General features: G+C 41.1%; 1 protein-coding gene across 3 annotated transcripts in view; it reads left to right on the forward strand.

Annotated features, from left to right (window-relative positions):
• The window catches only part of grid1a (glutamate receptor, ionotropic, delta 1a), a 373,012-nt gene extending 349,167 nt beyond the window's left edge, over positions 1-23,845 (forward strand). The window contains exons 10-17 of one of the 3 annotated variants that reach the window (XM_077239646.1): positions 794-991; positions 1,200-1,530; positions 3,485-3,623; positions 14,121-14,316; positions 17,332-17,498; positions 18,594-18,834; positions 21,168-21,303; positions 23,105-23,637. In XM_077239646.1, the coding sequence (XP_077095761.1) occupies positions 794-991; positions 1,200-1,530; positions 3,485-3,623; positions 14,121-14,316; positions 17,332-17,498; positions 18,594-18,834; positions 21,168-21,303; positions 23,105-23,493 (1,797 nt within the window). In that variant the 3' untranslated portion in view covers positions 23,494-23,637. Of the gene's footprint in view, positions 1-793; positions 992-1,199; positions 1,531-3,484; positions 3,624-14,120; positions 14,317-17,331; positions 17,499-18,593; positions 18,979-21,167; positions 21,304-23,104 lie in introns of all 3 variants that reach the window. The other 2 variants (XM_077239644.1, XM_077239645.1) reach the window with 2 other exon arrangements.
• Positions 23,846-24,130: the final 285 nt, after the last annotated feature.

Consider the following 24,130-nt stretch of genomic DNA (forward strand, 5'->3'; position numbering starts at 1 on the left):
GATTCAATCTAAATCTGTCTGACACTAACGCCAAATAATGCTATGTCAGCTTTTAGACCTGTCCATTACTGTCAAGATGCTGTGAGAGAGATATGTGAATTGTGAGCAAATAAGACTCGGAAATGCCATTGTTTGAAAACCTCTACAAATTAATCCTCTTGTATATACTGAGAATAAGATCAAACACAAAGTGAGAGACTGTTTGAAAATTTGGGGTTATTAAAAAAAAAAAATATATATATATATATATATATATATATATATATATATATAAACTTTTGTTCAGCAAGAATTTATTAAATTGATCAAAAGCGACAGTAAAGACATTTGTAATTCTACAAAAGATTTATATTTAAAATAATGCTGTTCTTTTGAACTTTCTATGCACCAAAGACTCTTGAAGAAATTATTAAGCAGCACAACATAATAACGAGAACCACCAAATCAGCATCTTTGAATGATTTCTGGATGATCATTTGACACTGAAGACTGAAGTGATGCTTAAAAATACAGCTTTGCATTACAGGAATAACATCATATTAAAATAGATTTTTTTTTTAAACTAAGGCTTTTAACTGTATTATAGATCACATAAATACAGCCTCGGTGAGCATACAAGACTTTAAACAAAATCTTACCAACCTCAAACTTTTGAACAGTAGTGATTGTGAATACAATACAAGCATATGTGTCCTCTCATATCTGCTTAATTGTGTTCTGAATCAGATTACCAAAGTGTAAAAAAAAAAATAAGTTATTCAAATAAAACCCTAATTGTCTCTGTTTTCTTCAGGAGGAGCCCTTCATAATGGTGGCAGAAAACATTCTAGGTCAGCCCAAAAGATATAAGGGATTTTCCATAGATGTTCTGGACGCCCTGGCCAAAATTCTGGGCTTTAAGTATGAAATGTATCAGGTGGCTGATGGCAAATATGGATCTCCTCAGGCCAATGGGTCTTGGAACGGAATGATTGGAGAGCTAATTGGAAAGGTGATTCACATACATAAAGACTGTTTCAAGTTATATTCATGTATAGTGTTTTTATTTTTATACACAACTGCATATTTATATTAATAAGTGCTAATAGTTGTGAAGGCATTGCACTTTATTCATATTTACTTTCTTATACTGCCAGATTTATGTTATTTGTCACCTAATCTCCGACATATTTAACATACTCTCAATGCATTATTTTTAGAGGGCAGATGTGGCTATCTCAGCCATCACCATCACTCCGGAACGAGAGAACGTGGTGGACTTCAGTAAACGCTATCTGGATTATTCTGTGGGAATCCTGATGACTAAAACAGAAGAGAGACTCAATATCTTCTCCTTGCTGGCACCATTTGACCTGGCAGTGTGGGCCTGCATTGCTGCTGCCATTCCTGTGGTGGGTGTCATGGTCTTTCTGCTCCGACGCGTCCAGTCTGTCCGCTCCCAGAATCCTCCTGGGGCCCACCAGCCTGCTTCTGTCACGACGTCCTTCCAAAGTGCCATCTGGATCGTCTATGGAGCCTTTGTACAGCAAGGTGAGCTGGGTCACGTCACATGAACACGAGGGATGAGGTATTGCTGAATAGTCACTTTAGCTGGATTTTTCAATCAGTTGCTGACATTCTCGTCAAGACATTCTTGAGCACAGCTAGTACAGCAATTTAAGTTATTTATTTAAAGAAAATATCTTTTCAGCAGAATATATAATTCTTCAAATGTTTAAGTACAATTTACAGCACCAGAGAAAATCCCTAGAGTCACACATTTTGACTGTTTGACAAAATATATTATTCCATAGGAATTCTGCAATTCACTTTTGAAAGCTGTATACGTCTAAAGCTGCCAGTTGGGTTTGGTTGAGGTTTAAAAAAATGGCTGCACTTTTTTGTTCCGGATACTCTGGGTATCTTGTCAACACCAGCCTGACTCTAAGTTGTCTCTGCACTTTCAGATGTAGCAACTGAGACCAAGATGCAAGCAATTGACAACAGCTGTTAAATGTCATTTACAGTTTTTTTCAACAGCTGTTTTGCCAATTTCTAATTATTATCCCTGGACCCATAATTTGATAATGAAATGCACATGGCGAGTGATTATGAAAATAGGCTTGCATTTGTATCACCTTCTTAAAAAAACATTTACTGCCACTCATGAAGGACAGCCATATAGTGAGCTACAGTGTTCAAATTGTGTCAGCGCTCTTAGAGGGTCCCCAACTAGAGACCTGCAGTCCCAAAAGACTACCACGGGACCCGACGGAACAGAGTGTGGCGCGGGACAAGATTAGATGAGCGATTGCGGGTGTGGTCGGTAAGAACTCGTGTGTGTGGGTTGTGGGAGAATAAAATGATTAGAATAACTTAAAACTATTTCATGGAAATTTCATAGACATACTGAAAAAAATCTATGTATATATGTTTCCCTGGGGACTTTTGCGGGTGGGAGTGAGACTTTATATTCGTTAAAGGATCCTGAAAAAATTATCATGCTTTCCTCTAAAATATTAGGCACTAAAGCTGTTTTCAACATTGATAATAAAATTCAAGTTTGAGCACCAAAAAAATAAATAATCAAATCTACATATTAGAATGCTTTCTGCCTTGTTGTTTTTTCTGAAAAAATCTTACAGACCCCTAACTTTTACATTTTGACATATTTTACTTTGCCCTAAACCCCTGCTGGTATGTTGTGAATGCAGCTAATCATTAATGAAAGAAGATTTGTAATTTTATTGTGAAATCCACAAACTGAAGTTGCATGTTGATGTGGTTGTACATGTTTAGAACTTCATGTTTAGAACACTAGAAAGTGATTTAAAGATTCACATTTTATGTCTGGGCATTTAAAAGCACAATCACTTCTTTTCTTGGGAGAGGTTTTTTTTTTTTCAGGTGTACTCTCGACCCTGTAATGAGCATAGGTGCCCACTTAACCCTTGACCTTTCCAATTACAGACTCAGTGGATATCCTTTTAGGCCTAAAAGAACTTCTCTGATCTCAGATAATTTGGCTCCGAGACCAAAAAGAAAACGTATAGCCCCTAACGAGCTCCATTGAGCTTGATAGCTCCAGATTTTTTCCCTTGCAGTTTTATTCTCACCATCTCTGTGTCAGTGATGACATTTCCAAAGCTGTGTATGCTGGAGAGGAATATTGTGTTGACATTTCTGCACAGGCTTATAAGGTGTTGAGCTTTTCTGAGAAAACGGGTGATAGGAGAATGAATCTTATTACATGGCTGCAGTGCTGTGTCACTGCCAAAAACAGCAGGAAGAAAATAATGGAAGGCTGAAATGAGATAAAATCACAGAGGGGTTCAGTGATATAGAAAAGGGGTCAAGGTTTAGCCTGAACCTGTTAGCACCTGCTGTCTAAAAAAGCATGTTTCTCCATTGACTATTCTGGCTATTCTTTGTATCTTTTTGCATTTCGTTGAAATGATGAAAACAACCTGTAGAATGTTTTTTCTCTTGTTTCTTGTGTTTGCAGGTGGTGAATCCCTCATGAGTTCATTGGCTCTCAGGGTTGCAATGGGAAGCTGGTGGCTATTCACCCTTATTGTCTGTTCATCATACACAGCCAACCTGGCAGCCTACCTCACCGTGTCCCGCATGGATAACGCTATTCGGTAAGCTAACTAGTCTAGCTCTGCATCTCAATGCCAGAACTCCACATATCTGCAGATGCTTGTCCATATGCAGGCTTGATAACTCCCGCTCATCACGCTGTTGACCACATGGTGCGTCATAGAGCTTTATTAGACCTGTCACATATCTAAACGTAGCTCCCGGTTAGGATATCAAGTCACTGGATTGCCTTCATTAGCATCAGATTAGATCAGATCAGACTGCTCATTTTTACTAGTTGACTAGTCATCCAGAAAATTAGACGATTAGTGTGTCGGTCAGTGTTTACCTTATGTAAATGACTCACATTGCACTTTGCCGTTTCAGCAAAGTTCAATGCTAGGTTGAGTTAGGGAAGTTAGAGAAAATGGTTGTGCGTGTGTATCTTCATTGCATACAGCTTGTGTTGATATAAACAGTCCAAAAAAAAAAAAAAAGCTATGTCCCTTTAACTTATAGTTTTGTCAGCCTTTAGGCGACTTCATTCGTTTCAGGTATTGAAAAAATGGGTGATGGGTGAATGAGTCTTATTACATGGCTGCAGTGCTGAGTCACTGACAAAAAGAAACAGCAAGGAACATAAGAGAGGATGATACAGACAATGGACCAAGTTTTATCTGGTTGGCATTAGCAATTTAGCAAAATGCTGTTCTGAAAATGGTATGTTTCTCCATCCATGGTCATTTAAAGTCACATGATCTGAATAAATGCTGGAATAACTACACACAACTTTTAAAATCTGAATAGATTTTAAAACACTAGACATCCTATACTTGCAGACTTTGTAAATGGTTACAAATACAGTGGTACAACTGGTCATCATACTCTAAACAACTGCGGATCACACACTACCAGACATTCAAGTTATTCCAAACAAACTAGCTCACAAAGAAACCTTGTTGCTAGGAGATGCATGATGAATGAAAACAATATATGTTCTGAAATCAGCTCAAAATATCAAACATGTTTGATATCCTGTGGACAGAATCATAGTCCGAAGCCCATGATACAATGTGCAATTCTCTGTGAAATCTATCTATCCAAATCTGCAGACTGGCTCTGACTTTTGGCAACTAGCGTTGAATCGTTCAGACAGTAAACATTTAGGCAAAAGTTGTTTAGTGCATTACAGCAATAATATTTTTGGGGCTGTGATCCATGAAAATTTTGGCTTGTATATGAATATGCTCATCTCAGGTGTCTGCAGTGTGGTTTACTTAATACATGCTTTTTGAATACAAAGCTCTCTAGTTTCATTTTATATTTACCTTTGCATAATGACAGTTATGTTGTCATCAGCAATTTATTCATTTGAAGGGAAAATGACTAGTTGATACTGACGCAGTTTGGCAGTTGGTGCAAAACAGTGAACATCTGTTTTTGAGGTGTGGAGGAAGTAGGTCTAAAATTGAAAGAAGTGAGTCTGTGAGTGCTAAATGCATCCTATTTCTTCAAATTAAATCTGAAATCTCAGCATGCCGGCTGTCTTTTAGAGATCACGTTGGCCCTTCACTTCTCAGCAGGGAGCTCATAGTTCCTGACATTCTCCATAAACTCCACGAAAGGTCGCCTCATATTAAAATCCTTTCTTTTATTTTTTATTTTTCTGTAGATGCCAGAACCTTTTTCTTCTCCTTTCATGTGTTTTGCAGGTTTTGACAATGCTGGCTATTCAGAGAATTCTAATACAACTTTTTGTTATAAACACACAGGTCTTTTTTATTTATTTATACTGTATATATATATATATATATATATACACACACACACAGTGTACAACTGTCAGATGGCACAAACAATGTGTCACAAAAGAGCTGGAGTGATTTTTTTTTTCGTTCCTTTGCTACAGAAGGATAATTGCGTTGTCAGAGCAGAAATAAATGCTCTTTCTGCTTTAAAACCTCTCTCTTATTTGACTGTGAGAGTTGTCTTATATGAACTGGTAATGCCCTATACCTGATGTGCAAATAGTTTTCTCCTGCCTCTGTAAATGTTATCTGCCTGCTCATTGAATTCAGCCCTCTCAGCCCAGCTGAAAATCCAAGGTGGGAGAAGCTTAATGCATTCTTTCCCTCTGAATTCTGACTTCATACCCCTGGCGGACCTGTTAGTTCAGTGGCAAAATTCTTCAAAACCGTTTGCCAAAAGGTTCTTCTTTGGAGCATTAATGGAGAGTTTGCTGCCGTCACATTTCTCATTCAAGCTCTTGTGAGTATTTGTGAGGCTCTGGGGGTTTATTCCCTCTGTCTCTCAGTGCTATGCGTGCACAGCTGCTATGGTTGTGCTAATCACCTTGTTTGTAACTGTTATTAAAATCAGACAGCCCTGCTGGTGCATGATACGCTATCGTTAGCACGCTGGGAGTCCACTGGGAGTCTTTCATATCTCTCACCAGCTTTAGATGTAAAATGGGATTCAAGCTTGACAAATGTTGTGTTCAGTCTTGAGGTCCCCAATAGCTAGGCTTCACTCTGTCAGTGGGCTGTGATTGGCTGGTGGAATGGCTGCTGATTGGCCGGTTATGAGACTATTTGATTCACTTGACTCTGCTGTGTTGAATCTGTTTGCTATAAAACAGATCATTGAATATGTAATTTTGTGTAGAACTCTTTTGCAGTTTGTTTGTAAATTGTTTGTAAACTATTTTGTGAGCATTTAGTCACCCTTTTAATTTGCATGATTGATGATGCAGTTAAATTCAAAACATAAGCCTGCCTGAGTGGAGTTTAATACAGCTCAATTTGTCCATGCTTTGTTGGATGTAGGGAATCTAGAACCTCTCTAGAATCCTCATACACAACAAAAACAAGATAATGGATCTCATCATATTATTTCCCCATTACAGCTAATAATAGCTTTTTAGAGCACCTCTATTGATATGTCCTGGAGAGGCCTGCTGGAAGAAACTCAGATGCATGGAGTTTGTAGGTACGCTTGGAAATTTCATTACATTTTAGGACTGTCAGTCAATTAAACATTTTACATAATATGCTAATTAATTGATCAAATTGATTGCAATTAATCATACATATCAATATCTGCTTAGACAAAATCCTTTTTAAAACACTACATGTATTATTTATACATTTGGTTATTTTTAAGATGTTTGTTTATTCATTTATTTTATATTATACACATATCAATGTCAAATAAAAGTTTATTCAATTGATTGAGGATTAAAAATAATCTATTGATTGAGTCAATGGATTTTTTTTATTTTTTTATTGCATAAACGTGTCAGATGGACATCTCTTTTTGGACATTCGGCCATGTTTTTTTCAGCATCTCACAGCATGAGCACATTTTTACAACAGTGTCAAGTTAAAAACACACATCTGGAGACCCCTGCGTTCATTCTGTGGTTGTCATTTGCACTCTGTCTAGCTGTTTTTGAATGCAAGAACAGATCTTGTGTTAACAGCTTATTACTCATTCTTTGCTGCTTGCTCTCACTAAGTGTGGTGGTGTGGTGAAGTGTGTTGTCTATAGTAGCACATGGATCATGGGTCATTACTGTATACGTGGTTTTTACCACATTATTTTTATTTATTTTTAGAAGTAATTATTTCAAGTTTGTTCAGGTTCATTATCTGGACTTTTATACAAGCAGTTTTTTTCTTTTTAGAACATCCACAAACCATATTAGCGCAATGGGGACTGTGACCTCATACTGTACATACATGCCATCTCTACTATTTACACAGTAGGCAGACCATACATTTAATTCTCCTTGAGAAATAACCAGTAGAAAACAGGAACTTAAACAGAAATAGAAATGGATTACAGAAACTGAGGTAATTGAGTAAACCAGTTACGAAAATAATGATGGCACCAAGGTGGTTTATTTAAATAACTTTGTTAAATACGTATTGTGATTAATAATGTTGATCAGTCCATGTTTTAGTCAACTTAACCCCAAAATGTGAATCAAGAGCAAACAGTATCTCATCTCGGTACAATGATGGTTCATCTGTCCACATGTGGGTCAAATTGGGTCCGAGACCAAACTTGGCTCAATGATACAGACACAAGCATGGCATAACGCAAGCACATTGTTTTTAAATAAAAAAATATAATAAAAAAATCTAGAAATTGAAAATAATTTTTAAGACTTGATGGTGTGCACTTCTGTTAAAAGTTTGAGGTTGGTAAGATTTTTTAAATGTTTTTAAAACAAGTCTCTTCTGGTCACCAAGACTGCATTTATTTGATTAAAAAAACCCAGTAATATTGTGAAATATTTATATCTATATTTGAATATAATATATATTTGAATAAAATAGAAATAGTCTGTAACATTACAAATGTTTACTGTCTCTTTTGATCAGTTTAATGTGTCCTTGCTGAGTATTAATTTATTTCAAAAACTATATGAAAATTAAATGGGGGAAAAAAAACTGCTTTGTCACAGCTTTCCCAAAGAAATTTCAATTTCAGAACTGCTATATTTTTCAATGCAAAAGCTGCTCAGCTGGGTTTGGAGTATATATGACTATATCATAAATAACAAGATGACTCAATGCGTAACATAAATCCATAGTTTTTTTTTCTCCCCTCCAGATGTGGCAGTACCACTATAATTAAACTGATTAATTGTTCTGATTTATCTTCTCAAGATTAACAATCCGACTCATTGAATCTGCAAGAAAATTGTATGAGTCCTGTTAAATAGCCTTGTCAAGGGTGATGGAAGATGCTTATTTCAACATGAAATCGCTCCACACTAAAACCAGAAGGAGAAGCAACACAGTGTCATTACGCAAGAGGAAAGAGCAGCCGGCTACCCTAAAATCATCACACATGGACTGCATGACATCGAAAGTTGCAGATGGAAGGCAGCAGCTGGGAACTGCAAACTCATTTAGAACTATATTTTGTCATGGGGTATTATTTTCCTCCAAATAATTCAAATAATTAATGAATACATCGTATTTATGCATTCATTCATTACGTGTGACAGTTTAAGTGTTGTGGCTTGTCTGCTTTTACTTCAGGGATTGATTGTTGCATGAGCTCTTTCATTGTTGTAATTTGGGGTAAAGAGTATTGTTGCCGATGTAAACCAGCCAAAGATCTTCATGCTGTAGATTGGTACATAGAGGGCCAGTTCAAGCGGTAATGGTAGTGTTAGATAACGTCTCGGTTACGGATGTAACCCTCGTTCCCTGAGTAGGGAACGGAGACGTTCCGTCGGATGACGACGAATGGGGTTTCGCTTAGAAAGCCTATCAACTTTGAGTATTACAAAACGAGCCAATGGCAAAGAAATGCCATTGGTCTGCGGAATTTGCATAGCGTATCTCCGCCTTACCTCGTGGGTATAAAAGGAGGACGCCGGCAACATGCAGATATGTTTCTTCGCTGAGGAGCCAAGACTGAGCTCAGGCAATCCCCACGGTACAGCGGAAAGTGGCAGGCAGACGGAAAGTGGCCTACTCAGGGAACGAAGGTTACATCCGTAACCGAGACGTTCCCTTTCGTTGTCACTACGAGTTCCGTCAGATGACGACGAATGGGGATACAAGTCTAATCACGCAACCTTCTCAGCTGTCTTCCAGTGTCCTGCGTAAATCTGTACACATACACATTAGAGAATACACATATGACCCGAAGCAAACATATGGAGACACTGGGGTGTCCAGCCGCAGGTGGAATATTTCAACCCCAGGGGTGGCAAGGTGGCTTGCCAAGGGAAAGACACATGCTCAGAAAGGCTTACAGTGGAAATACACATGTGGGGGTCGCTCAGGGGAGGGACCATGCACACGGGAGGCACCTAGCAGACGCGCAGGCAATAGACACTGGCGTCGACGTCAGGAGTGCTGGAGGAACTCAGGGCTTACGGGGAAGCTCACCTGAGGAGAATATCGCACGTATCCAGTCCGTGGAGTGGAATGGCGAGCAAGCGAAGACACCTGAGCGGGTCCGGTACTAGCTGGTTGAAGCGAGTACATGAGAGGACACTGGCTCCACTCGGAGATTATAGAATCTGGCGAATGTGTTACGTGTCGCCCAGCCTGCAGCTCTGCAGATGTCTGTTAGCGAGGCGCCATGCGCTAGAACCCAAGAGGATGCCACACTCCGGGTGGAGTGGGCAGTCACACCAAGGGGGCACGGTCGCCCTTGCTGCTGGTATGCCAAAGCAATGGCGTCCACTATCCAGTGAGACAACCTTTGGTTGGAGAGAGCCTTTCCCTTCAGCTTCCCACCGTAACAGACAAAGAGCTGGTCTGAGGTCCTGAAACACTGCGTTCTGTCTACATAGGCGCGGAGAGCGCGTACTGGACAGAGCAGTGCCAAGGCTGGGTCTGCCTCCTCCGGGGGCAGCACTTGCAGGTTCACCACCTGGTCCCGGAAGGGAGTGGTGGTAACCTTGGGCACGTATCCAGGCCGGGGTTTCAGGATCACGTGAGTAAGCCGGCCCGAATTCCAGGCACGCTTCTTCAACGGAGAATGCATGCAGGTCCCCTACCCTCTTGATGGAGGCCAGTGCAACCAGGAGCGCTGTCTTCATTGACAGGAACTTAAGCACGACTGATTGCAGAGGCTCACGGGAGCACTCTGCAGGGCAGTTAGAACCACTGAGAGGTCCCAAGAGGGAACACGAGGAGGGCGAGGAGGATTTAGTCTCCTCGCTTCTCTCAGGAACCTGATGACCAGGTCTTGCTTCCCCACCGACTTACCTTCGATGAGGTCATGGTCTGCGGCAATAGCGGCAACATAGACCTTCAGGATGGAGGGAGACAGCCTTCGCTCCAACCCATGTTGAAGGAAGGAAAGCACAACTCTGATCGAGCATCTCCGGGGGTGCCACAGGGTGCCCCGTCCCTGAGAAAGGAGGTCCTTCCTCAGAGGAATCAGCCAAGGAGGTAATGTCGCGAGGAGTACAAGTTCAGGGAACCAGGTCCGGGTGGGCCAGTACGGCGTGACCAGAATGACCTGCTCCTCGTCCTCCCTGACCTTGCGCAGAGTGTGCCCAAGAAGGCTCACTGGGGGAAACGCATATTTGCGTCCCAGCGGCCAGCTGAGCGCCAGTGCATCCGTGCCGAGCGAGCCCTCGGTCAGGGAATAATCCAGGGCGCAATGGGTCGAGTCGTAAGAGGCAAACATATCCACCTGTGCGTCCCCGAACTGGTCTCAAATCAGCTGAACCGACTGGGGATGGAGTCGTCATTCTCCAGGGAGGGGCTGAAGCCGTGAGAGCTCGTCGGCTGCACAGTTCAGAGCTCCGGGATGAAAATGGCTCGAAGCGACCTCAGATGCTTCTGACTCCATAGGAGGAGGTGGCGAGCGAGTAGTGACATACGGCGGGAGCGTAGACCACCTTGATGGTTGATGTACGCCACAGTGGCGGTATTGTCTGATCGGACTAGTACGTGTTGACCCCTGAGCAGCGTCCGCAAGCGGTGCAGGGCAAGGCGTACTGCCAACAACTCGAGGCAATTGCCATGCCAAAGGCGCTGGGGTCCTGTCCAGGAGCACGCGGCAGCATGTCCAATGCACATGGCGCCCCAGCCCGTGGTGGAGGCATCTATTGAGACAACAACATGCCGGGAAGCTCGTTCCAGGGGGACACCCGCCCTGAGAAACTGAGGTTCGACCACGGGGTGAAGGTCTGACGGCAGGTCAGAGTAACTGGTACCCAGAGCGGCGTCGCCGCGGCTGCAGATGCCATTTGCCCCAGGAGCCTCTGAAAAAGTTTCAGTGGAACCGCACTCTTGCCCTCGAATTGTCTCAGGCAAGTCAGCAGTGACTGCGCGCGGTCCCTCGTAAGCTGCGCCTTTTAAATGGCGACCGAGTCGATGTCCATACCGAAAAAAGAGATCCTCTGCACGGGGCAAAGTTTGCTCTTCTCCCAGTTGACCCGATGGCCCAGACGAGCTAGGTGCCGGAGCACTAGGTCCCTGTGTTCGCAAACCTGGTCTCGAGAGTGAGCTAGGACCAGCCAGTCATCGAGATAGTTCAGGATGCAAACCCCGTGTTCCTGGTAGGGGAACAAGGGCTGCCTCGACGACCTTCGTGAAGACGCCAGGAGACAGGGCTAACCCAAATGGTTGGGGGTCAATCACTGCAAACCAAGGGCCGTATACATTCAAAATTGTGTTTGGCAATGAGGATCTGAACGGCGGCCTGTGAAGGGAGCGATTCAGAACGCGCAAGTCCAAGATTGGCTTTAAACCACCGGTTTTCTCTGGGACAATGAAGTAAGGGCTGTAGAAGCCGGAACTCATTTCGGCTGGAGGGACAGTCTCGATTGCACCCTTGGCCATCAGGGTCGCAATCTCTGCTCTATGATGGGGCGCCTTGCCACCTATCAAAGTGGAGCGGACTACCCTGAAGCGGGGAGGAGACTGTGCAAACTGATTCGCATAGCCGAGCCTGATGGTTCGTGCGACCGAGCGGGACAGACGGGGAAGCACTAGCCAGGCTCCCAGGGACTGAACCAGCGGAGTCACGCGAACCATAGACGTCCCTCAGTGAAGAGCCCTGGGTCAGTCCCGCCCTCGTGCAAGTCCATGAGCATCTGGGTCTGGTAGAACAGCAGAATGACCATGGCATACAGTGAGGCGGCTGCCAGTCCTGTGGCGCTATAGGATCTCGCCACAGGTGTAGACGAAAAACTACAGGCCACGGACGGTGCTTAGGATTGCGCAGAGAAGAAGCACTCTGAGGACACAGAAGGGTATTGGGGTTTGCCGTGGACGAGGGTCGGCGGCCTTACCCAAAAAAACAATCGTGTCACTTCCAGGAGAATCAAACCCACCTTGTGAAGCTGCTACAAACATAGTATCATCCTCTGTAGCTTCAAATGAAACACACGGGTCACCAGAGGGTAGACCCGTGGGAATCACCAGTTCACTAGCGAGCACCGTCATTGAGGAGAGGGGCTGGGGTCGCGAACACAGAGTCGGCGCCTTGTTCCAGACCATCACCCTCAGGTCACCCTGGCCACCAGCCGAAGATCGGGGGGGGGGGGTGAGGGGACTCTCAATCTTGTGAGTTCACCGAGTCTCAACCTTAATGACGCGATGGTCATGTTCCAACAGAGAGAACATGAGTCATCCACAAGTGCTGCTCTAGCATGATCAAGCCCAAACATACTAGACAACGCTCGTGCCCATCAGAGTCCGATACCAAGCTGCCGCTACCATTCTTTTTTTTTTTTTTTTTTAAATGCACGGGCGAGCCGTCTTTAAAAAGACGTGCCGCGTGCGAGCTCTTTTGTGAGAGGAGAGAAAACTCTGCGATGTAGAAGCGAGCAGGGAGAAACACACTCACTGGCAGATCACTGCACAGATCAGCAGGCAATGTGAATTCGCTGCAGATCGCCGTCACACCAACACCGGAGAGTGGCTCGTCTCGTAGAGCGAAGTCAGAAATAGCCGTGGAGTGAAGAGATACTCTTGGCTCCGAAGCGAAAACATATCTGCATGTTGCCAGCGTCCTCCTTTTATACCCACGAGGTAAGGCGGAGATACGCTATGCAAATTCCGCAGACCCATGGCATTTCTTTGCCATTGGTTCGTTTTGTAATACTCGAAGTTGATAGGCTTTCTAAGCGAAACCCCATTCGTTGTCATCCGACGGAACTCGGAGTGACAACGAAAGGGAAGAGTCTTTCATTAACCCCCACATTACCCAATTGAAATCCAGCGTGTCAGTAGCTCGACCTCACAACTCTGTGATTCATGAGCACATTTGAGAGAAATAGTATCACAGGTGAAGGACATGTCACCCGGGTTATAATCCACTTAATTAAATGTTTTTGGAGGGGTTTTCAGATCATTTTAACATATTTTTAATGTAGGCAGTAGACACACTTTCAGATATATTCTAAAACTTCCTTAAACTAGACAATGATGCAATCAAACATTTTTCATTTAACTATTCCATTCCATTAATTATGATTTATTTCATATAATTTAATTTAATTTCTAAACTAGTTTGAGGTATGTTTGGAAATGTTTAAATCTTTACGCTCATGCCAATAAAGCTTTGCTTTAATTCTCAGACAGCAAGAAAGTATAAAGTGGAATAAAATTATCTTTGTGTGTACAATATTACTTCCATGTTATTCATTCGAGTGCAAAGCACCATATGATATGCTCAAATATTTGGTTCCAACGAGAGTGTGATTTTAATTGTTTGATGCTCCTTTCACACTGTTTCGGCAGGTTGTGAAATGTACCATTAACAGTTTTTTATGTTGTTGATTGAGACATATTATAGACCTCCAGATTGTTTAAACACTAAAATCATCTGGCACATGTGAACACAGTGTCAATTTATTAAGCACATGCTGAACATCAGGCGTCAATAATTCAAGACATACAGCATATTAATTAAATATTGTGAATATTTAAATTGGTATCCTTCTAAAATTGTATTCTTCTACATTTTGTTATTATATCTGGTTTTATTTTATTTTTAATTTAATATAATGCATTTTGAGGAATATGTGCTTGTTATATATTTTATACATTTTCTTCTCAATTCAGAACATTTCAAGACCTTTCCAAGCAGACAGAACTGAGGTACGGAACGGTGAGAGAGTCTGCTGTGTTCGAGTATTTCAGGGTGAAGGGCACGAACCCCCTGGAGCAAGACAGCACTTTCTCCGAGCTGTGGAGAACTATCAATAAAAATCAGGGACAGGACAACTCTGTGATCTCTCCTGCTGAAGGCATCCGCAAGGTATCAGACACACACAGTGTTGTTACTTACAGATGATGTAAAGATTCCACATATGTTGCCTAATCCAAGGGTTTTTAAACTTTATGATGCCAACAACCTCTAAATATCAAGGCATCTATGTATTTTCATATGTACAGACCCAATAGGAAGACAATTATAATGTTCTTTTGAACTTTATGTATGTAAAAAATATGTATCACAGTTTCCACAAAAATATTAAGCAGCACATGTTTTCAATAAATGTTTTCATTGATAAAAGGAAGAAATGTTTCTTGAGCACCAAATCAGCATATTAGAATGATTTCTGAAGGATCATGTGACTCTGAAGACTGGAGTAATGATGCTGAAAAGGAGTAAACTACATTTTAATATTCAAATAGAAAGCAGTTCTAATAATATTTCACAATATAACTGTTTTCACTCTATCTTTGATACAATAAACCAGCCTTGGCGAACATGAGAGACTTCTTTCAAAAACATTTAGAAAATCTTATTGACCCCAAACTTTTGAACTGTATTGAATATAGTTTGTGGAAAAAGTCTCATATTATAAAGATCATTTTTGCTTTCAAAGACATAAAATAAAACAAATACATTTACTTGCAAATGTGGTTTTCTTACTTAGAAAAATAGGTCTGCCATACTTAACAATAGACTAAATAATTTGAGAAATGTGAGAAAACATTAATCAGTTCAACTAATCTGGTATAAATTGCATGTCTGCATATATTTTCAGTTATTGTATATATCTGCATAAACAGGACCTGAAACAGATGATAAGAGAAGCTATTATTAAACTGGAAAAGCTCAATCCTTTCAAATCAGCACCAGCCCTGTAAGACAGAGTGGAGAGCTGTCCGTGGTGCTGAATTTAGCTGTGTAGTGATTGGTAAGAGCTGTCAGTGGTGCTGAAGTTTTGTGCTGGCACAAGCTTTTCTGTGCACTACCATGTGCCTGATTCTGGCTGGTTATCGGTGGCTCTTTGTAATCCAAAGAATGTATCACAGAGCACAGAAAGAGCAATCAGTAAAATGCAGTCTGTTTAGCTTCGAATCAGGATGATTCTGGCATCTCGCATACAAGTCTGACAGAAAACATGAGGAAACAGCTTTAGACTATCAAGATAAATATTCATGGCTCAGATAATGTAATATCCCTCCATATTGTGTGAGCCATAAAAATTACAATTCATATGCAGCTGAATCCATTCATGTATTTATGCTTGTTTGGTAAAACTTTCATAGTCACTTTGTATATAAACTGTGGCTGATGACATGAGAATCCTTAAGACACTTGATATCCACATCAAACCCTTTGATAAAACTTCACAAAATTGCAGCTATTAAATTTCACAGCTCATCTTTTTTTTACAGAGAGCACATATCCACTGGCATGCTTTTTACAGGAGACATAACCAAAACCATGAATCTTTTTCATAACTGGCTATTGAGCTAACAATTCAGCAGCCTCAGAACTGATTTCTTTAGCAGAATAATGAAAAGCGATAAGACACAGAGAAATAGAGGCCTGTATGTCTGCAACCCAGCACTTTGAATGGTGTTGAATAATGCTATTGTCAGGCCATCCATGCTGAAGTGTTTAACTGCCAGTAATTGCCCAAAAGATTCACATATACAGTACAAGTGTTTATTCAACTATGGCCACTTTTGTCCCTATGGACTAAAAAATAAATTCTCTATCAGCTGCACATTTCACCTTCACTAGTTTAATGTGTTTGTTAACAATGTCCAGAAGTGCATACACATGCTTCACATGATAATTGTTCCATATATACTGTATCTATATCTTTTCATTTTGAACATTTTATGTGGTGGAAATGAAGCCACAACCAAGGGACTTTTTCATTAGTATTAATTAAAAAAATAGTATGTCATCTTTAAAGCAAGATGGATTCTGATTGGCTGTCAATGATCATGCATCAGCTGGTAAAAAACAAGTGTTTCGAAAGGGATTCCAACAATATTGTTTCCCTATCCTTTATCGTTTTCATTGACATCCTTGGTGTGAACAGGCTATTATTCAGCAAGGATTCATTAAATTGATTAAAAGTGACAGTAAAGACATTTGCTGTTACAAAAGATTTCTGTTTTAAATAAATGCTGTTCTTTTTTTAAAACGTTTTATTCACAAGAACCCTGGAAAAAATGTGTAATGGTTTGTAGTATGCTGGGAGTGGGGGAGGGGTGTTGGAGTTCAAAGAGAGTTTTAATGTGACCATATAATATATGTACCGATAGAATCTCATATAAACCCGATAAACAACTGGTTTAGTTATTCCTACTGCATGCCTGTGTCCCTTCATTCTGTCTTTTAGAAGTCTTTGTTTAACTGATGCACATTCTCCAAATCGGATGTATGAAAATCTGACTAATAGATGTACACTTGAAAGCCAAACAGTAAATATCATTTCAGACAGTGACAGGTATTTGTAGTACTTTAAAAAAACTATAGGGAAATTTTCATATTTATATGGAAGAGCCAGGGGACGATAGCTTCTTTGTCATTTCTTCTTTGACATCCATTTTTTTCTGTGTACTTGTCATATGAAAGTGTGGCTACGATAGAGCCTGAGTTTAAAAGAGACGGAAAGGAAAGCGGACGCTTGTGCTGCTTTATTTAGTGTGGTGGGGGAAAGCCATTTTCCAGAGTGAGAGAGAGAGAGAGAGAGAGAGAGAGAGAGAGAGAGTGAGAGAGTGAGAGTGAGAGAGAGAGAGAGAGAGAGAGAGAGAGAGAGTGTGTATCTCTTGAAAAAGAAAGAGGGGGTGGCTAGTTTCCAGACTAGAAACAAGTTCAAAGCCATCTCATGACTTTCAGTGAAAAATAAACATCTTTCATTCTGAATGATGTCTGTGACCTGAGCGACTAGAAGAAGAAGCTCTCCACCTCAGGAAAACCTCAGGCTGTGTTTACGCTACTATTATCAAAACCACAAATATTTATGCCATGATGTTCTGCAATTGAAAGACTGTACCATGCATATGTTTGGTTTCTCAGGTGAAGCGGGATCCATACGCCTTCCTGTGGGACTTGGCGGTGTTAGAGTATGCAGCTCTGACAGATGATGATTGTACGCTGGTGGTCACAGGAAACAGCATGAGCAGCAAAGGATATGGCCTGGCTCTGCAGCACGGCAGCCCCTACAGAGATCTCTTCTCGCAGAAGTGAGCACTTCCTTTCAGTGTATATGTACAATATGATCACAAAGAACGATACAAGTCGTTAAACTAGCTGAAGGATAGACACCATCGTTTCAATCATTTCAAGTCAATATCAAGCTCCAAAGCTTCGCAAACATCACAGTGCCTGACTGTGATGGATTGTTTCCCCTTTTCTTTCATCATCTGTCCTTTCTCTCATTTACATTACATTTATTTCCTTGGCAGACGCAGTCTTGCCGGAGAACCCATGAATCGTGTTGATTCACCAGTTACTCCTCTTCGTTGCATTTATCTTCATTTCCACCCATCCTTTCTTCTCTCCACTGGCCTTAAAGCACCTCACCCTGCAGCCCTTCATTTGTTTGACTATCATTAGCATTCATATTTTCAGCTCGTACCAACGCTCTGCTCACATGCTAATTAGCTTTAGGGAGGTAAGCTCGCCGGCAATTAATAATGCACATATCAGGAACATCAAGGCCTTGAAATGCATTTCATGAAGGATCCTCTGCAATCACCTGCCGGTCTGTTATGGGGAATTAGAATCAAGCACATTTTAAATTAATACCCAGGACGATTGCAGTTGAACAGACTTTATTTTTCAACCTTTGACATTTTCTTTTCTATCAATAGTTATTGACCTTTTGCTCTGGATTCTTTACAAATACGTTCTCTTTCTGAACGTCTGCTGCATTTAAATGAATTAAGATAAAGCTAATGTATAAGACTCCAATAGTAGACCATATGTTCATTGCCACTGCTGAAGTATTTTTTTTCAGTGTTTTGTTAACACTATCTGAGGACCTTGTATCTCTGCCTTTTATTTGAAGAGACAATTGTAGTTTTTTACATTTGGAAACCAGAGTATGTTTCCATCAATTATTCCTTTGTCATTTTTCTTGACCACTGAATGCAATATTTGCCTCATTATCCCCTTTCAGTCAGTTATTGTCCCCTTTTAGTCAGTATATTTTTCAGAGATTCATTTTCTTTGTCCTCCTGCTAATAAAGTGTTCAGGAAAGCAATAATGCAAAATTAAAGCAATGACAGATTCTTGCCACGATTCTCATAACAAGATACTTTCCTCTTCTCTTCAGGATCCTTGACCTGCAGGAGAAAGGAGACCTTGACATTCTAAAGCAGAAGTGGTGGCCTCGGAAAGGTCGCTGCGACCTGGACAAGCACACGGAGCCTCAGCCGGAGGGCCGTGCCCTGAGACTGCACAGCTTCGCTGGGGTCTTCTGCATCCTAGCAGCGGGGCTGCTGTTGGCCTGCCTGGTGGCCGCTCTGGAGTCATGGTGGAACGGGCCACGCTGCCAACGGGCACAGCCAAAAGAGGTGACCCCACAGGCGGCCAAACTACGGCCAACCCCTGCCCACCGCGCCCAGGACTGTACAGCCACTGCCACACTCTACTTTATGGATCCAGACGCCACTGATGCAAGCCCTGATTTAGTCGAGCTCCAGTACACCCAGCTATAGGTGTGACCATCAAGAACTTACTGCCTCCCATTTGCTGAAGTGTTGCCAAAGAGAAGGCAAGAGGGAAGGGGGAAGGGGGAAGGGGGAGGGAGTCACTCAAAAAAGCACAAAACAGATTAAATCATTGATTATTTATAGGGATAGTTCACCCAAAATTAAATGAAAACTCAGTCAACATTTACTCACCCTAATGTCATTCCAATCCCGTATGAATTACTTTCTTCCATGGAACACAAAAGATACTGTGAAGTATTTTTAAAGTCTAAACATTTATTTTTAACTCTTTCTCCGTGTTTTTAAAAAGTTGCCAGCCACCAACTTGGCGTTTTTGATCATTTTCACAAAACTTTGATGGTCCCCAGAATATTTTGTTGTATGAATATCTGAACATGCAATATAACAAAAGAAAGAACAGACCCTCTGCTTTTAAACAAACACATGCATTCTTTTTATTGCAACACAAAAGCAACTTATTGAGCATAAAGCTGAGAAAATCAAGTTTTTGTCAAAGCCTGGATCAGATTCAGAATGATGATTAAAACATAGATGGTGTAGATTGAATCCATCAACACCTTCACAACAAATCTTCACAGTCCTATACAACTTCCTGGGTCGACATTTCATTCTTTAACATTAGGCAGTTTTGATTTAAATGCTGTTTAATGTTGATGATCGCGTTATTTTATATATGCATATGAATAACATGAGATCGCTTGTTTCTGCATCTTCTTCGCATGTGTTTTGATCATGAGATTCAGTACTCTTTCAGAAGATGTCATAGTGCCCCCTACCGTATAACAGGGAAAACACGGAAAGGCGGAAAATTTTGTCAATGATGGGGAAGCGTTTTCACACAAATTATTGAAATTTCCGTCAATGGCGGGGACAGAGTTAAATGCATGTTGTTGAAGACCCAACTCTATGTATGTTCTACAAGACCCCAAGTTTGGTTTTAATTTTTTATTGTATTTATACAACTCTTTTTTTGCCATGAAGATAGCCTCAGGTGTTGACAGGGCATTAGAAAATCTATACTACTACAACTACATCTACATCTCAAAAGCCAGTTGTCTCTATTGTAAAAGTCAACGGGACTCAAAACTTTCAACCTTCATAAACTACATTAAAATAGCGTGAAAATAATCCATATGATTCAACCACAAATATCATGCTGTTTTGGTCACAAGATGTGCAAAAATAATAATAAATTATTATAATTTCACGCTACTTGTCCATGTCCATTATGGAGCATTAACTTTTAGGTTCCGGTGATTTTATAATGGATTAAACTGCTAAACATCCTTCAAAATATTTTCTTTTGTGTTCCACACAAATCATACGAGCTTGGAACCACAGAAAATGATCACAGATGTTTCTTTTTTTGGATGTACTGTCCCTTTAGGTGTATACAGTATGATAGCTTTTGTATTCAAATCCATTAGATTTTTGTTATGGGCAACTACTTATTTAGTTCTATTATTTAAAATGATGTTTCCAAGTAACTTTCTGCATACAAACATCCCCAATTTGCAATATCAATCTTCTGCTGCTTCAGCTAGGTTGTTAGGCAAAGGTTGTACCTGGATCCCTAAACTAAAGTGTGTGCAAATGAGAAAGCCAGTGACTGATTGACTTTTGTTCAAGTGTTCTGCAGTTACTCTTCCGTCCTTGTCTCCTCTCCTTCTCTCCTTTCCCTTTGGTGATATCTTGAGTTGAGGCAAGCACGTTGGCGAGAGCAACAGCTCATAAACCACATATTATGGCTCAGGATTGTTGATTATCAATAACATAATATAAAATTTTGCAGACATTGTTGAATAATAGCGATCAGACTTCTGTATTATGACTACCATTTGTCAACTGCTTGAAATTTGACTGGATTTGAATTAGTACCACATAAAGAGATAAGAACGTTTACTGGCTTTCAGACTATATTGCTTTCACCGACTTCTTGTTCTCGCTTTAAGGTGTTCATATGCCTGTACAATTTGAATGTTTCTTTTATGTATGGTTTTGTTTTTAGTTTATGATATACACTGTAAGAAGGGAGTGATTGGAGCTCTGGCAAGCAATAAGAACCACACAATAACCAACTTTACACATTTTACGTTTTATATCCCTCTGTGTCTTCTTATTGCAATTATATGCCAATGTCCAGGTAGTCACAGGTTCTCTATGGTCTCATACAGGACACTAAGGGCTGCACTCTGGAGATGGCATCTGGCTCATTGGCATATAATGAAATTGCAACTGCTGCAGGATGCGCACGGGACGTTTGGCCAGAGAGAGAAAGAGACTGGGAAGACACGCAGGCTTTTTACACAGGTCAGCAGACCTGAGCAGGGATACCTGTCAGTGGGGTGAACAGGGCTTGAGACTATAAAGTCATTTAGAGGAAGGACATGCGTTCTCCTGGAGCGGGTTAGGACTCTAGATAAATCAGATTACTGTACATCTGTGTATATGGGTGGTGAGGTAATTATGACTCACTCATGCATAGAGAACTAACTGATGACAGACACCCAGGCAGAGTCAGAGTGATTAATTCATCCATATTGTGTGGATTAATAACTACTTTCTGTTTAGAGACTGATTATTTTATTCATGGAATCTCTTTGCCAAAGCATCACTAACAGGAATCCCACTGTGTGCGCCTCTCCATTTCGCTCGGCATTCTCATCAAATTCATCATCTGTTTGTCATCCATCAGATCACCCATTCAGTGGCCACACCGATGTCCCAAAATATTGCAATCTGGAATCCAAAAAGAGATTGGCCTCCAGTTGTGCTGTTTGTCACAGCTGTAAGTGCCCCAAATTGGGCGTATTTTAATGGCAAATTAATGCATTTTTAATTAGAGGCACATTCAGACTTTCTAGTACAGCTTCATGAGCTCTACAGTAATTATCTCTTCATTGATCTTCTGACTCAGAAACATAGTCTCATAATGTGACACCTCTAATTACCCATAAATGGTACAAAACTGTAGACTATACAGCTGATCCGCTGGCATCGACCCCGAAGACCTCTGCAATTGAGTCAAAAAGCTGATTCACCCAAAAGTGAAAATCCGATTATTCTGTCATGTCGTTCTAAACCAGTATGAATTTCTTTCTTAGAAACACAAAAGAAGACATTTTATAACCTGTTTTTGTCCTTATAATAAAAAGTCAATGGGGTCCAAAAGAACATTTTGGACCCCGATGAACTTCATTTTTGTTCCCAAGAAGGAGGAAAGTACAGGTTTGGAATGCAAGAGGGTGAGTGAATGATGACACTTTTCATTTTGGAGGGAGCAATCTCATTGAAATGGAAAGGATGCATTACTGAGCTGACTTGTACTAAACAGAGAAGAACAGTGATTAACAGAGTAGTCCTGGATGTAACGGTTATCAGCGTTTACTGAAACCTTCATAGTATCAAGTCCACCCTCCTCACTCTCTTACTGAGGATGCATGGCAGGAGAATTAAATGACTATCAGAACTATGTGAAAAAAATGTATGCAGTTAGCAGCCTGTTAATGTTGGCTTGATTCTTTCATTAAGTGGCACGCCACGGCATCACTGGTGCATGACCGAAGCTATTTCACGGCGGTGCGTATCAAAGAATGAAGAAATACCTTTTTCATGGCTCCTCCACAATAAGCCCGAAACATTGAAGCGCCGGAGCTTGTGTTTGCAATTCAATTTATGGCCCATGTTTCCCAGCACACACTCTCATTTGCATCATTGATTTTTTTTCCCATTTTGTAACTTTTCAGATATTAAGCTGTTTTAGCATTCAGACCTTTTGCTTGCTGGAGCGGGTGCAAGACGAGACGAGATGGATTTGATTTGATTTTTATGAGATTATTCTGTGCTGTCAGTAGTATGTTGTGTAATTGGTATCATTAATCAGAGCTGATTGTTCGAGCCCTTGGAAAACAACTTCTGCTATTTTCTGAAAGATTGCATGCACTTCCATGTTCCTTTCATTCACGTCTGTTTTTGCTTCAGTGTCCGTCCAATTTTTGCTTGTCATTTCTCATTTTCTTTCCGCATTCCACCCCACAAATCATTTCCACCTTTTCGTCTTTCCTTCACCTTAGACTCTGTCTCAGTTGCCCTGTTTCTTTGTCATTCCCAGGACAAAGAGATGGATCTGGAGCAGGTTCACCAGCGTTTGAGTGGGCTGATGGAGGACGATCTGGCGCACAAGCAGCTGCCAGGTCAGTCTCTGGAGATCTCTGCCCTGGACATGGGCAGCATGCGTCCACAGCAGAGTTCCCAGGAAGCCATGAGAGATTTCCCCCGTGGGGGCCTGTCCGTGACTTCGTTCCTCCAAGAGGGTCCTGGGGTCGGCCGCGTGCCCGGACGGAGCCTCCCCCTCCCTCTCAGCAGTTCCACTCTGCCACCCTCCATGCGCTGCAAACACCGGGCGCCCAACGGAGGCCTTTTCCGTCAGAGCCCTGTAAAGACACCTATGCCCATCTCTTACCAGGCAGTGCCCGGGGGACCCATCCCAGAAGCCATTGATCCAAGCCATGGGACCTCTATTTGAGTCAACCTGTCAGACCGTTCTAAAGACTGCCAACCAGCCAATCACAAAAACTGAGTTTGGACCAGGTCTGGTTGCATTTATATAATTACATACATACAAACAGATATGGAGATCTCTTTTTTTTCAGTACAGATACATATGACTGTGAGACACTGAATTTCCTTGCCTGTACATATTTGTATATAATGAGAGACAGCAGTGAAGTCAAAGTGTATTTTGAATATTCATGATTTTTTTGAAGTTGAGTTTAAAAGACATAATTACATAAAATACAGACTGTTTGAATGGCTTTGTAAATTTTGTTCTAAAATAAAATTGAGAATTCCATGTGGATGTTTTCTAAGTGCCATGTTTAAAGTTTTTTTTTTATTTGAAAACATGGGTCTATAAGTCTATAAATCTTTTGATCGTGTAAGTTTTTGTTTAATATAAAAGAAGCTTTAATAAAAAAATCAGCGAAACTGCAGGTTTGTGGAGGCATCGTCCGTGTGACGTTAGATCCCAGGGAACAAAGTTTTTGTAGAATCTCTTCATACTCTTAGAGTATGTATAGAGACTAAAGCTATCTTAGTCTTTGACAGCCATGTGTACAATATCATCTGTAGACTACAG

Source organism: Siphateles boraxobius, unplaced genomic scaffold (assembly GCF_051911475.1).
Source record: "Siphateles boraxobius isolate OS27281-9 unplaced genomic scaffold, OSU_SipBor_1 22, whole genome shotgun sequence".
Taxonomy (NCBI): Eukaryota; Metazoa; Chordata; class Actinopteri; order Cypriniformes; family Leuciscidae; genus Siphateles; species Siphateles boraxobius.